Source organism: Mastigoproctus giganteus, chromosome 3 (genome assembly GCF_048544385.1).
Source record: "Mastigoproctus giganteus isolate SK-2022 chromosome 3, ASM4854438v1, whole genome shotgun sequence".
In the NCBI taxonomy this organism is placed as follows: domain Eukaryota; kingdom Metazoa; phylum Arthropoda; class Arachnida; order Uropygi; family Thelyphonidae; genus Mastigoproctus; species Mastigoproctus giganteus.
Window position 1 is genome coordinate 217,895,621 of NC_143577.1, and position 12,017 is coordinate 217,907,637.

At 38.6% G+C, this 12,017-nt stretch overlaps 1 protein-coding gene across 1 annotated transcript in view; it reads left to right on the forward strand.

Moving 5' to 3' along the window:
* The window catches only part of LOC150088723 (uncharacterized), a 96,349-nt gene that overhangs the window by 16,597 nt on the left and 67,735 nt on the right, over window positions 1-12,017 (forward strand). The window contains exon 3 of the mRNA XM_090370292.1: window positions 10,946-11,103. Within this exon, the coding sequence (XP_090226418.1) occupies window positions 10,946-11,103 (158 nt within the window). The remainder of the gene's footprint in view (window positions 1-10,945; window positions 11,104-12,017) is intronic.

Consider the following 12,017-nt stretch of genomic DNA (forward strand, 5'->3'; position numbering starts at 1 on the left):
CTGAATGGAATCTAGAAGCCTGAGAGAGGTTTTGGGAGCACCGCCCCAGATGTGTGAACAATATGCCATGGTAGGACGGATATCCGATTTGTACAGAGTGAACAGCTGTTTGGAAGAAAAGTAACGCTGAGAGCGAAAGAGAAAACCAAGTTTTTTAGATGCAGAGGAAGCAATAATTGTAATGTGCTTGTGCCAAGAGAGAGATTAGAAGTCAGGGTAATCCCCAAAAGAGATATATCATTTTGCCTAGAAATTGAAGTGTCACCAAAGAAAAGCATAGGAGCAGAAGAATCCTTTTTGCGAGATATAAGACAAGTCTGAGTTTTAGAAGGATTGAAATCAACTAAGTTGTCTTTGCCCCACTGGAGATGGGCATTTAAGGAATTGGTAGCGGATATTCGAGAAGTTGAAGCTGATTGAGCAGGGCAAGGTTTCTCAAAATGAAGTGTGCTATCATCGGCAAAACTATGGATAGGATTTCCAGTCAATGGAAGAAGGTCATTAATATACAAGAGGAAAAGAGTGGGGGAAAGAACCGAACCTTGGGGGACACCAGCCTAAGTGGAAAAGTTAGAAGGCAGAGAGCCATCTACCATCACCCTCAGTGAGCAATCAGAGAGAAAACTGGATAACCAATTACAAAAAAGCAGTTGGCAAATCAAAAGATGGAAGTTTGTTTAGGAGAACTTTATGCCAAACACAATTGAAAGCCTTTGAGATGTCAAGAGCAACTGCTTATGTTTCCCCATAATTTGCCATTGAATATGTCCACAAATGGGTTACATAAGCCAGAATATCACTAGTGGATCGACACTGACAGAATCCATACTGGCGATCATTGATCAGACGGAAGGTTTCTAGGTAGTTTAAGAGTTGGCGGTTAATTGATTTCTCCATTACTTTAGAAAGAGTAGAAGTAATTGCAATGGGACAATAATTGGATGTGAGGGATTTGTCACCCTTTTTAGGAACTGGCTGGATATCAGCAAATTTCCAAGCAGAAGGAAAAACACCTTTGGAATAAGAAAGTGAAAAAAGACGGCAAAGAACTGGAATAAGTTCAGGAGCACAGGTTTTGAGAACAAGTGGAGAAATACCATCAGGATCTGGAGCTTTCTTAGCATCACGATTTGTAAAAATCCTTCTGACATCCTTTTGACGGAAGACCACAGGAGGCATTGAATGGAGCGTGTTGGGAATGGTGGGAGGTGTTTTACCCAGATCATTAATACAGGAGTTGGAAGAAAAATGGGATGCTAGCAGGTCAGCTTTATCCTTGGCTGAAGTGACAACAGAACCATTTTTGAGAGAAGTGGGAGCAGAGATAGGCAAACGTTGCGGCCAATACCTTTGGCAAGAGACCAGAATGGTCAGCTACCATTAAGGCAAGAAGCAAGTTTTCTACTCTTAGCCTGTTCAAAATCTAAGTTTGGACTGATTAATAACTGCTTTACAATTGTTGCGAGGTTTGGTGTAGGCCTAAATTGAAACTGAAGATTTGGAAACAAGCCAATTACGATATGCAAAGTTCTTCTCTTGAACAACCTTAGCACATTTATTGGAAAACCAAGGTTCAGATAAAGGATGAGGTTTTAAATTGGAGTGTGGAATAAAGGATTCCATTTCTACAAGAATAATTTCGCTGACACAATCTGAGCAAACGTTGACATGAGAAGTTTTGAAACAGTAATCTGACCAAGGAAAAGAAGAAAATATATCTCGCAGATCATCCCATTTTGCATTCTTGTAATGCCAAACAATACAAGGTTGGGAATAGCCATGAGATAAAGGCTCCATTGGAGAAGAGACAATCACCAAGTTGTGATTAGGCGCCTCTGTAGCCAGGTGGGAAGGAGCAGCAGTGCGTAGCACACGCTTCTTGATTAGACCGGGGTTCGAGCCCGTCACCACCAAATATGGAGGATGCAGAAAGGTCAGGGAATGACCACTGCATATCCTGGAGCAATATGGCCTTAGTTGCTAATGCTGCTAAAAAAAAAAACCAAACCAAGTTGTGATCTGAGGTGCCTAAAGGACCACTCACTTCGACCGTGTACTTAGAATGGTTGTTTGTGAGAAAAAGATCAAGGGTATTGGCTGCATGGTTAGGATTGTCTGGTATTCTTGTAGGTAAATGAACAATCTGTGCAAGGTTATTAGTAATTGCAAAAGCCTCAGCATCTCGACCAGCTATGTCAGTGTGATTAGAAAACGGAAGCCAGCTGGAGTTGTGAACATTAAAATCACCAAGGAAAATTACCTCACTGTTAGGAAAGTTGGACTGGAGAAGCCAAGTTGCAAAGAGAGGAAGTCAAAGAGTTCCAAGTGATTAGTAGAGTTGGGAGAGCGGTAGGGACAACAGATGAATTTGACAGAATGAGCTAGAGAGATTTTAAGCCAGAGAAGATCGAAAAAAGGAGATTCCAAATTACCAAGTCTCTGACAGGGAATATTGGAACGGACATATGCATAAGTAACACCTTTGAGGTGAAAGGAATCATACAGAGAATAATTTGGATAACTGAGATGAGCAGTGGTTGAATCAACCGATAACTGAGATTCTGTCAGAAAAAGTACATGGGGTTTGGCAGACTGTAAGTGGAAATGGACATCGTTAATATTAGAATTGAGACCACGTATATTTGTGAAATGAACTGGGAAGTGTTTGGGAGGTTTAGATCTTTTCGCAGATAAGCTTGCTCTGTTAGTTTGACAATTCATGGTGTATTCAATAGTAAGAAAAAGTGGGTGGGACATGCTGTATGAAGTGATGAAATTTGTGGATATGGTATACACTTGGTAAGAATATACCCAGATCCTTGACATAACGTGGCCTCGACAATGCTTCCCGCATACACACAACTTGGACTCCCTCCAGTCACTATCTGGCAGAGTAGAGGTAGCAAGATTATACACTAGCTGATCCGGAAGCCTCCTAAAGAGTTACCATTAGGTTCGGTCCGGTGTACTAACTAGGGCCGGCCTGCGAACACCGTTTTAGAGCTGTACCCTCGAAATGTAAGGAATATTGGATCTCGCCACGACATTCATCATAACCTCAAAAATCATCAATCATACTGCATGATGGAAGAGATAGGGAAGGGTTGGCCAGAACTTAGCTCTAGAGACTAAACATGGGTTCCACCACTTCAAGCCTCCAATAAGCAAAGTGGTGGTATTTCACCGGTTGATGTGAGTCATCTACCACCTACTACTGCCTGTAACATAAAGGGGCGGCGTTCCTCCATGTGGTGTGGGCGCCACACCTCGACCCCTCCTTACGTTGGTTCACCTGGGTGGTCACCCACAGTGTGCATATGCATGGAGGTTATACCCAGGATTACTAACGGTCCCACCATTGTGAAGGTGCAAGCAGATTTGGCAGTCACAGACTGTCCGGACTTCCCCGAAATTGGGTCTACTTGAATGTCACCCGAATATCAGTTCTATCAGCGTTTTCGACTCCTCGGTAGCAAGTACAGCTTGTCTGGCATATCTGAGAGAATGTCTGTGACAATCTCAGGGACCTGTAAACCCTTGATTTGGTGCACCTCAGTTTAATGGATTTCAGAAATAATAGACAAGTGTCCACTGAACCTGGCTTTTCCTCTGAACATTACCCAGTGACCTAACTTCCTCTGTTCTTGTAATGTTTTGTTGAAATGCAGTAGTTAAGTCTTATTTACGCCTACTGCTGTTATGAATAAAAGCCAAATTCATGTGTATTGCACCATTTAGATGATTTACATTGTGGATACTGCAAGAGGGCCAGGATTTTCATCACTTTTTATCATCCTGCCACTTGCACTAGACATGAGTAGAGTGACATCCAATAAGCTTCACTTGGGGGTTTTACTGCCACTATACGATACAACAAAATTTCAAGCTCTTCTACTCCACACAATTGGTAGATGCAGTAAAATGCAGTATTATAATATTTAATATTTTTTATTTCATATTACAGCATTTTTTTGATAAAAGTTCTAGCAAAAAATCTAGCAGACAGGTCTACTTCCCTCCCCTCCCATAAATTGAGGTTTTACTTTAATCTGCGTGGAATGTTAATGTTTAATTTATCTTTTTCTTGTACAGCTTAAGGCAGTCAACTTCAAACATTGTGGCATTTGCTTCATATTACAAAACTGATTGTCAGATGATAACTGCTTTATTTGTGCGGTACATTCTCATCTCAAATGCTTTAATGATATTAACATAAGTACATTCCAAATTCTTAATGGGTTTTCTATAATCTTAAAGGGCCTCATCTGTTTTGCTAGGCAGAAGTGATGTCTGTGTAGTGGAATGGTTTAAAGTTGGAATCCAGTCAATGACTGAAAAAACTTTTCTTATAGGATTTTTCATAGGTTAGTATGGTACTTCCAACCCCTGAAACTCCAGATATTCATTCCCAAAAAAAAATTGATCATGTTTAGAATATGAGTTATAGATACAGGATATATTTGGAACATACTTGGATAGGTGGCAAATAAAGTTTAATATTGACAAATGTAAAGTACTACATGTGGGAAGGTGCCTCCATAGCCAGGTGGGCAGGAGCGGTAGTGCGTAACACACGCTTCTTGATTAGACTGGGGTTCGAGCCTGTGACCACCAAATATGGAAGATGCAGAAAGATCAGGGAATGACCACTGCATATCCTCGGAGCAATATGGCCTTAGTTGCTAATGCTCCTAAAAACCAAATAACAACAACAACAACATATGGTAAGCAGTAATCCCAGAGTAACATATCAACTATGTGGTACCACACTAACAGCGGTAGAGAATGAAAAGGACCTGGGGGTAATTGTGCAGGCAGATATGAAGTTTTCTGAGCAGTGCAGACAGTCTGCAAGAGTAACTCATGGTGTCTTGTCAATGATATACAGGAATTTTTCTAGCAGGAATAAGGAGGTGACTATCCCCTTGTATAAGGCAATGGTCAGGCCACACCTTGAGCATTGTATACAGGTCTGGAGGCTCGTTCTAAGAAGGATGTAGAGCTGTTGGAACGAGTACAGAGAAGGGCAACAAGATTAGTAAATGGAACAAAAGGTTGCTCTTATGAAGGAAGGCTTAAGTTTTGCAGATTACAGTGTTTGGAGACTAGGCACCTGTGAGGTGATCTGATTGAGGTGTATAAAGCTTTGAATGGTTTGAGCATGCTCAATGCTGATGGGATTCTTTCTCTTGCTCAGAATAATCACCTGAGAGGGGATAAATTCAAATTGAGGAAAGATGGTTGTAGGATAGATGTGTGGAAGTTTGCCTTTAGCCACTGGGTGGTTGATTGTTGGAACGAACTTCCATCTGTCGTTGTAGAAGTTGATAGCTTAAATAGATTCAAGGCAGAACTTGACAAATATTTGGAGTGAGGGGATGGGTGAAATAAGGGTGTTTTTTTTTTTTTTTTTTTTTTGGTTGATGCTATATAGGCTTGCTTTCTTTCATCATGTGCCCTTGCTAATAATAAAATAAATAAACATCACTTCTGGTAAATTACAGCCTTAATCAGGTGTGTTAAGAGCCTGTACTCACTTTTCTCCTGTGATTCTTCTTTTTATAACTTATGTCAGTGGTCCAAGTCTCCTACATGATGTCCAAGCTCAGGGCAGCTGACGTGTCTCTTCCTTCCCCCCCCCCAATGCTCCTGACCTTAATTACCATTATAAGAAAAAATTATCAGAACAGGAATAGTGAGAATTATTAGCATTATCATTAGCATTAGTAGAGTATACGATTCAAGAAAGCAAGCTTATGCAGCATCAGCCAAAAAAAACCCCACCCATTTCACCCATCCATTCGCTCCAAATGCCTGTCCAGGATAAATGTGCAGAAATTTGCCTTTAGCCAGCGGGTAGTTGATTGGTGGAACTGACTTCCATCCCTTGTCGTGGAAGTTGATAGCCTAAATAAATTTAAGACTGAGCTGGACAGGTATTTGGAACGAACGGAGGGGTGAAATGGGAGTGGTTTTTATTATTTTTTTATTTTTTGGCTGATGCTGCATAAGCTTACTTTCTTGCATCGTATGGCTCCACTAATGCTGATGCTAAACTGTTAGTGGGGATGGTCAGATGAAATAGGAAGTGTTGACTTTTATTTTTTTTTTTTTGGCTGATGCTGTAGAAGCCTGCTTTCTTGCATAATTTTCCACTATTGCTGTTACAACAATGCAAAAAAACAATATAATTTGGTTGTCATAGCCATTGAAATTAATAACAGTTAATGTGAAAGCCAAAGTGTGCATGAGATGTGTTTAAAATGACTATGGAAAATTTGAAACAAGAAATTAACCAGAGGCTAATTTATATACTGGAAAATACTCTATGAAAGTCCACCAATGACTCAGCCAAAACAGAAATTTCATGAGATGGTCTGACATCATTCCAAGAGAGGACAGTATTAACTTGGGGCTGCAAATGATTGGAGCTAAATGGAGAGTCAGAATGTAAAGCAACCTGGACTCTAGAACAGTTAGAACAGCATCAAATAAGTCTTGCACCATCATGAAGTGGAGGGGAGAAGGAAGTTCATTCAAATCAAACACCTCTAATTGTAAGCAAAAATCTACTGCATGGAATAGATTTAAGCCAGAATTAAAATCACCAGGGCAAAACACATAGTCATCTGGAGACAATAAAAGCAATCCAGTCAACCTCCTCATTACACTTTACTGCTGACATGGGAGTGGGGTGGGAGATAAATAACTATAACCAAGAATTGAATGTTAAAAATCAAATACTAGACAGCAACAGTTCAAAAGAATGCACAGTATGTAAACCTTTTTAAAATTCCGATAACAAAGAAGAACCTCTCCCTTGGAATTAAACATGATTAGATTAAAAAACAGCATGTGAAAAATTCAATTCTCAGTGTGAAATGTCTTTCTCCCTGCTCAACCATGGCTCAACAACATCAAGAAATTGAAATCTGATGATTAAAATATATTCATAGGCAAATTCAGTTTATTACTAGTACCTCTCACCTTCTGAAAAAATAATGAAATTGATACAGAAGACAATCCAGAATCAAATTTTTCTCATTATGACGAGAAAAGGGTTTCTTCTGAGACACCTCTCAGCCTTGCTTACCTATAGATGGATTGCACAATGTTAAGAACCTTCATCCTACTGAAGATTTGAGGATTTATGAAGGAAAGAAGGAAACTGAAAACATAACATCAAAGCTGGATTCAACTAGACTAAAATCATAAATAAACAATTATACACTAACAAAAAAAAGTCCATATATTTAACTGTTTCTTATATATATTTTGTGTGCTGATTAGTGAAGTTTGGAGAACAATAGAGGCATGAATGGGGTAAAGAGATTTAAGCCAGAGAAGATCGAAAGGAAGCGATTCCAAATTACTAAGTCTCTGATAGGGAATATTAGAGTGGACATATGAACAGCTACCCCCTTTGAAGTGAAAGGAATCATACAGTGAATAATTAGGGTAACTGAGATGAGCAGTGGTAGAATCAACTGATAATTGGTATTCTGTTAGGAAAAATAAGTGGGGTTTGGCAGACTGTAAGTGGAAATGTACATCATTGAGATCGTAACTGAGGCAACGTATATTTGTGAAATGAATGAGGTAATGTTTGGGAGGTTTAGATTTTTGCAGATAAGTTTGTTCTCCTAGTTTAACTATTTTTGATGTATTCAATAGTAAGAAAAGGTGGGGAGGGCATGCTGTATGAAATAATGAAATTTTTGGATATACATACACATGGCAAGAATATACCCAGCTCCTTGACATCGTATGGGCTTGTTGATGCCCCCTGCATACACACTACTCGGACTCCTCCAGTTACTGTTTGGTAGAGTAGAGGCAGCGAGATTATACATTAGCTAATCTGGAAGCCTCCTAGAGAGTCACCAATAGATACGGTCTGGCGGACTATCTAATGGCTGCCCTGTGAATACCATTTTAGAGCTTTGCCTAGAAATGTTAAGTAGATTGAATCTTGCCATGATGCCCATCATAACCTCAAAAGACGTCACTCATACTGCATGATGGAAGGGATTGGAGGTGGGGGGATTAGCCAGAGCTTTGCTCTGGAGACAAAATATGGGTTCCACCACCTCATTCCTCCAATAGTGAAGTGGTGGTGTTGCACCAGTTGATGAGAGTCATCTACTACCCAATATTGCCCTAACACAGAAGGGCGGCATTTCTTCATGTGGTGTGGTGTGGTGTGGCGGATGTCATACTTTGTAGCTGGGTGGTCATGTCAAGTATCCCAAGGACCAAATATGGGTGATGTTAGTGAAGATTAGTGGGAGAGATTCCACTAGGACATATAGTCAATGGAGAAGAGGTGCCAAAGAAGGTGGAATGAAGCTATGGTGGACAACTGTATCTGGTTCATGGATTGTTATGATCACACCACAAAAGGAAAGTTATTCAAATCTACATTTTTAAGAATTTTTGATTAACCCAAGAGGAGTTTCAATTTTTCAAGTTGTGTTTTTTTTTTCAGCTTGTTTATTACTTGTAATGAAGATTAATACTCTACTCTGTACAGAAGTTAAACATTATTAATAAATGTGATATAGTATTATTGCTTATTTATTTTTTATTTCTGGAAGTCTATTTACACTGTGTAGAAATTAAGGTCATATTTGGAATTAGTATGCTAAAATTCATAAACACCAAGAAATGCAGATGAACAGAACCTTTTTGAAACTTCATTAGATAGTATTATCATAATTTGGAAGAAAAGTCTGGGAATGCCATTCAGACAATGTGCCAGAATACATTTCCAGAATGTTTAAATTTGGGTCTTTATAAAACCCTTCCATTCTTTGATTTTTAAAAGTTGGTAGGTGTGTATACTTATTTCTGCATAAGCTAGATGAAGTGTGAAATACATGTTTTATATACAGGGTGTCTCAAAAATATTGGTACAAACGTTTAGGGGAGGTAGGTAACATCTAAAGGAATGTGAATCGCATAGGAACCCATAACCAGAAACGTCACGGGAAAGAAGTAGCAGAGGCACAAGAAGCAGAAATGACACAAGACAATAATTAGTGGCAAACATTTATTTCACATAATATTAACAATGGAGTATGAGTTGGATGCATTTCATGATGTTACAACAGATGCTCGAAGGTTCCACCACGAGACGCAATGCATGCATGACACCAACGCAGCATGGATTGGCGGACACACGGTTGAACACACCTGGAGTTTCTTTGACAGTAGCAGCAGCACAGACAAGTCTCGCCACGAGATCCATTTCCGTCTCTACAGGCAATTCATACACGATAGATTTGAGGGTCCCCCACAGAAAGAAATCAAGGCTCGATAAATCAGGTGAGCATGGAGGCTAGGCAACGGTCCACCACGGCCAATCCATCGATGCCCAAAACGCCTGTTCAAATGGTCACGAACACACCTTCCATAATGGGCAAGCGCTCCGTCATGTTGAAACAAAATGTTGCATCTCACATTTGCTGGAACATCGTCAAGTAACCCTGGTAGAACTTGTTCAAGAAAGATCCAATATTTAGTGGAGTACGTGCGGGATGGTAACAGGTATGGGCCGACTAAGCAGTCACCGACTATACCTGCCCACACATTTATTGTGAAGCGATGTTGTGCTGCATGGGGGCGCACACCGTGTGGGCCCTTTGCTAATCCATACACTAGATGCATGTCTGGCAGCTCACAGTTCGTATATCGATGCATGCTCTTCGTGCGGCGACTACTGCTTGAATGAGTAAACCAGAAATTTTCCCTCTCACGAACTAATGAACAACGCCGTGTACCGACTTACGGTGATGTTTCCGGTTATGGGTTCCTATGTGATTCACATTCCTTTAGATGTTACCTACCTCCCCTAAACGTTTGTACCAATATTTTTGAGACACCCTGTATCCAGACACTCCTCGACTTACGTAAGGGTTGCATTCCGCGGAACTCTACATAAGTCAAATTTTATATAAGTTGGAATTTCCCTGAAGGTTTATGCAGCACTCACAACTATGCGTACTGAACTTGATTGAAGCAAAAAAGAAATATTCGACAAACATGCAAATAGAATTATTTATTCGATTTTTTTTTTTTTTTTTATCTCATGCCAAGGAAAAATTTCAAAAGTGTACAAAATTACAAAACTGTGCAATCACAAAAATTTTACTTTAACGTTGTGGAAACCAGCGTGATGCTTGAACCTATGAAATCCCGTTGCTTACTACAAACTTGGCTTGGGGTTCGCCATACTTATCCTTAATATCTTCGTGGATACCTCTTGCTTTTCATTGAATGGCCATTAGACTCAGGGGCACTCGCTTCTGAATCTGATTTTCCATCCATATTATTAATAGCTTTTCCATCATTGATATAGCACCTAAATGCTGTTTTGTGATCAATGTTGATCTTAACGGCATTGATCCTTTAACATGTTCTTTTATATGCACACTGCTCTTTAAAATAGTATTCACCATTGAAGCTTCTTGCTGTTTGTTATCTGGTTTTTAGGAGCAATAGCAACTAAGGGCATACCAAGCATACCATTTTTTGATTTTGAGATCTGCATAGTCATCAGTAACTTGCGATAAAGTTATTTATGAATTACAATATGTTATGAAAAGTAACTGTCCACAGTGGGCTTACACATGACTGTTAGTTCATGTGTAAATACTTGATCACATTCCTTTTTTTTTTTTTTTCTTTAGTACCATATTTGATTTAATTTCTAATACATGATTTGATTTAATTTCTAATATATATGCTTGTATTAGAAATGACTGTTACCCATGTGAAAATCTAAATTGGCAACATCATTTTATACAAATAGTATAACAAAAAAGTGGTGAATATACTATTTGTATATTCAAATTGAATTTCAAATATATGTATATTTGTTTTTTTTTAGTGTTGCTTTAAAGCATATATTGTTACTTATACTTATGAATTCCTTGTTTTTCAGTGTTTTGTATTTTCTATATCGTGCATGGAATCTTCACAGAACGTCCAGATGAAATCCTGGTCTTTGTCTTAAGCACCGGAATTGTACTTGTATACTGCATTGCAAATTATTTTACGAGTAAAGACCCTACAAGAGACTTAAACAAAACTATAAAATTGGTAAGTAATGTACATTGATGCACAAAACTTTTTGACTGAATGGATAGTGAAATGGAAAGGGTTTTTTTTTTTTTTTTTTTTTTTCCTGATGCTGTATAAGCGTGATTTCTTGCATCATATGCTACTACTAATGCTAATGCTAAAAGTTAAAGAAGTTGTACATTTTCCACGGAGATAAAATGTATATATAAAGCTGGAGAAATGTATGCCATATGTAAAAGATACATGTACTCTTTCAGGATGTATAAAATCCTCATAAAAGGCCTGCAATACACAAATTTCACAATCCTTTCTAGAAATAAATGGTTTTTCACTTTTATTCATGCTAGCAAGAGATGATGCTTTCTTCTTTAGTACAGTAAGACTCCCCCGTATCCATGGGGGGATACGTTCCAAGACCTAACATGGATATAAGTGAACACCTGCTGACCCAATATATAACGTGATTTTCTTTTACATACATACGTATAATAAAGTTTAATTGATAAATTAAATACACAGTAAGACATTACCAATATTAAATACGGTAATAATAAAGTACAGCAGACTCTCAATTTACTGGGATTGGATTAACTGGGACATTTCAAGACTCCAAATTAAAAAAAAAAAAAAAAAAAATCAACCAGAAGTCATAAAATTCAAGTAATAACTAGAATAGGTATAAACAGTTATTTTGCAAGTTGTAAATAAGCGATAAGAACCAGCATTATAAGTCGTCATTGGGAGATTAGTGTACCTATTATCTTGCAACCCCCACTGTCTTCACACCTACCACTTAAAACAAAAAGGGGGGGGAGATACCAAATTTTTAGTGTGTTGCGTCGATTGTGTTCCGTTGCACTGCAAAAGGACAAATTTTGTTTAGTATTTGTCGTCAAGAATGTCGGAATTTTTTTTTTTTTTATAGTAACTAT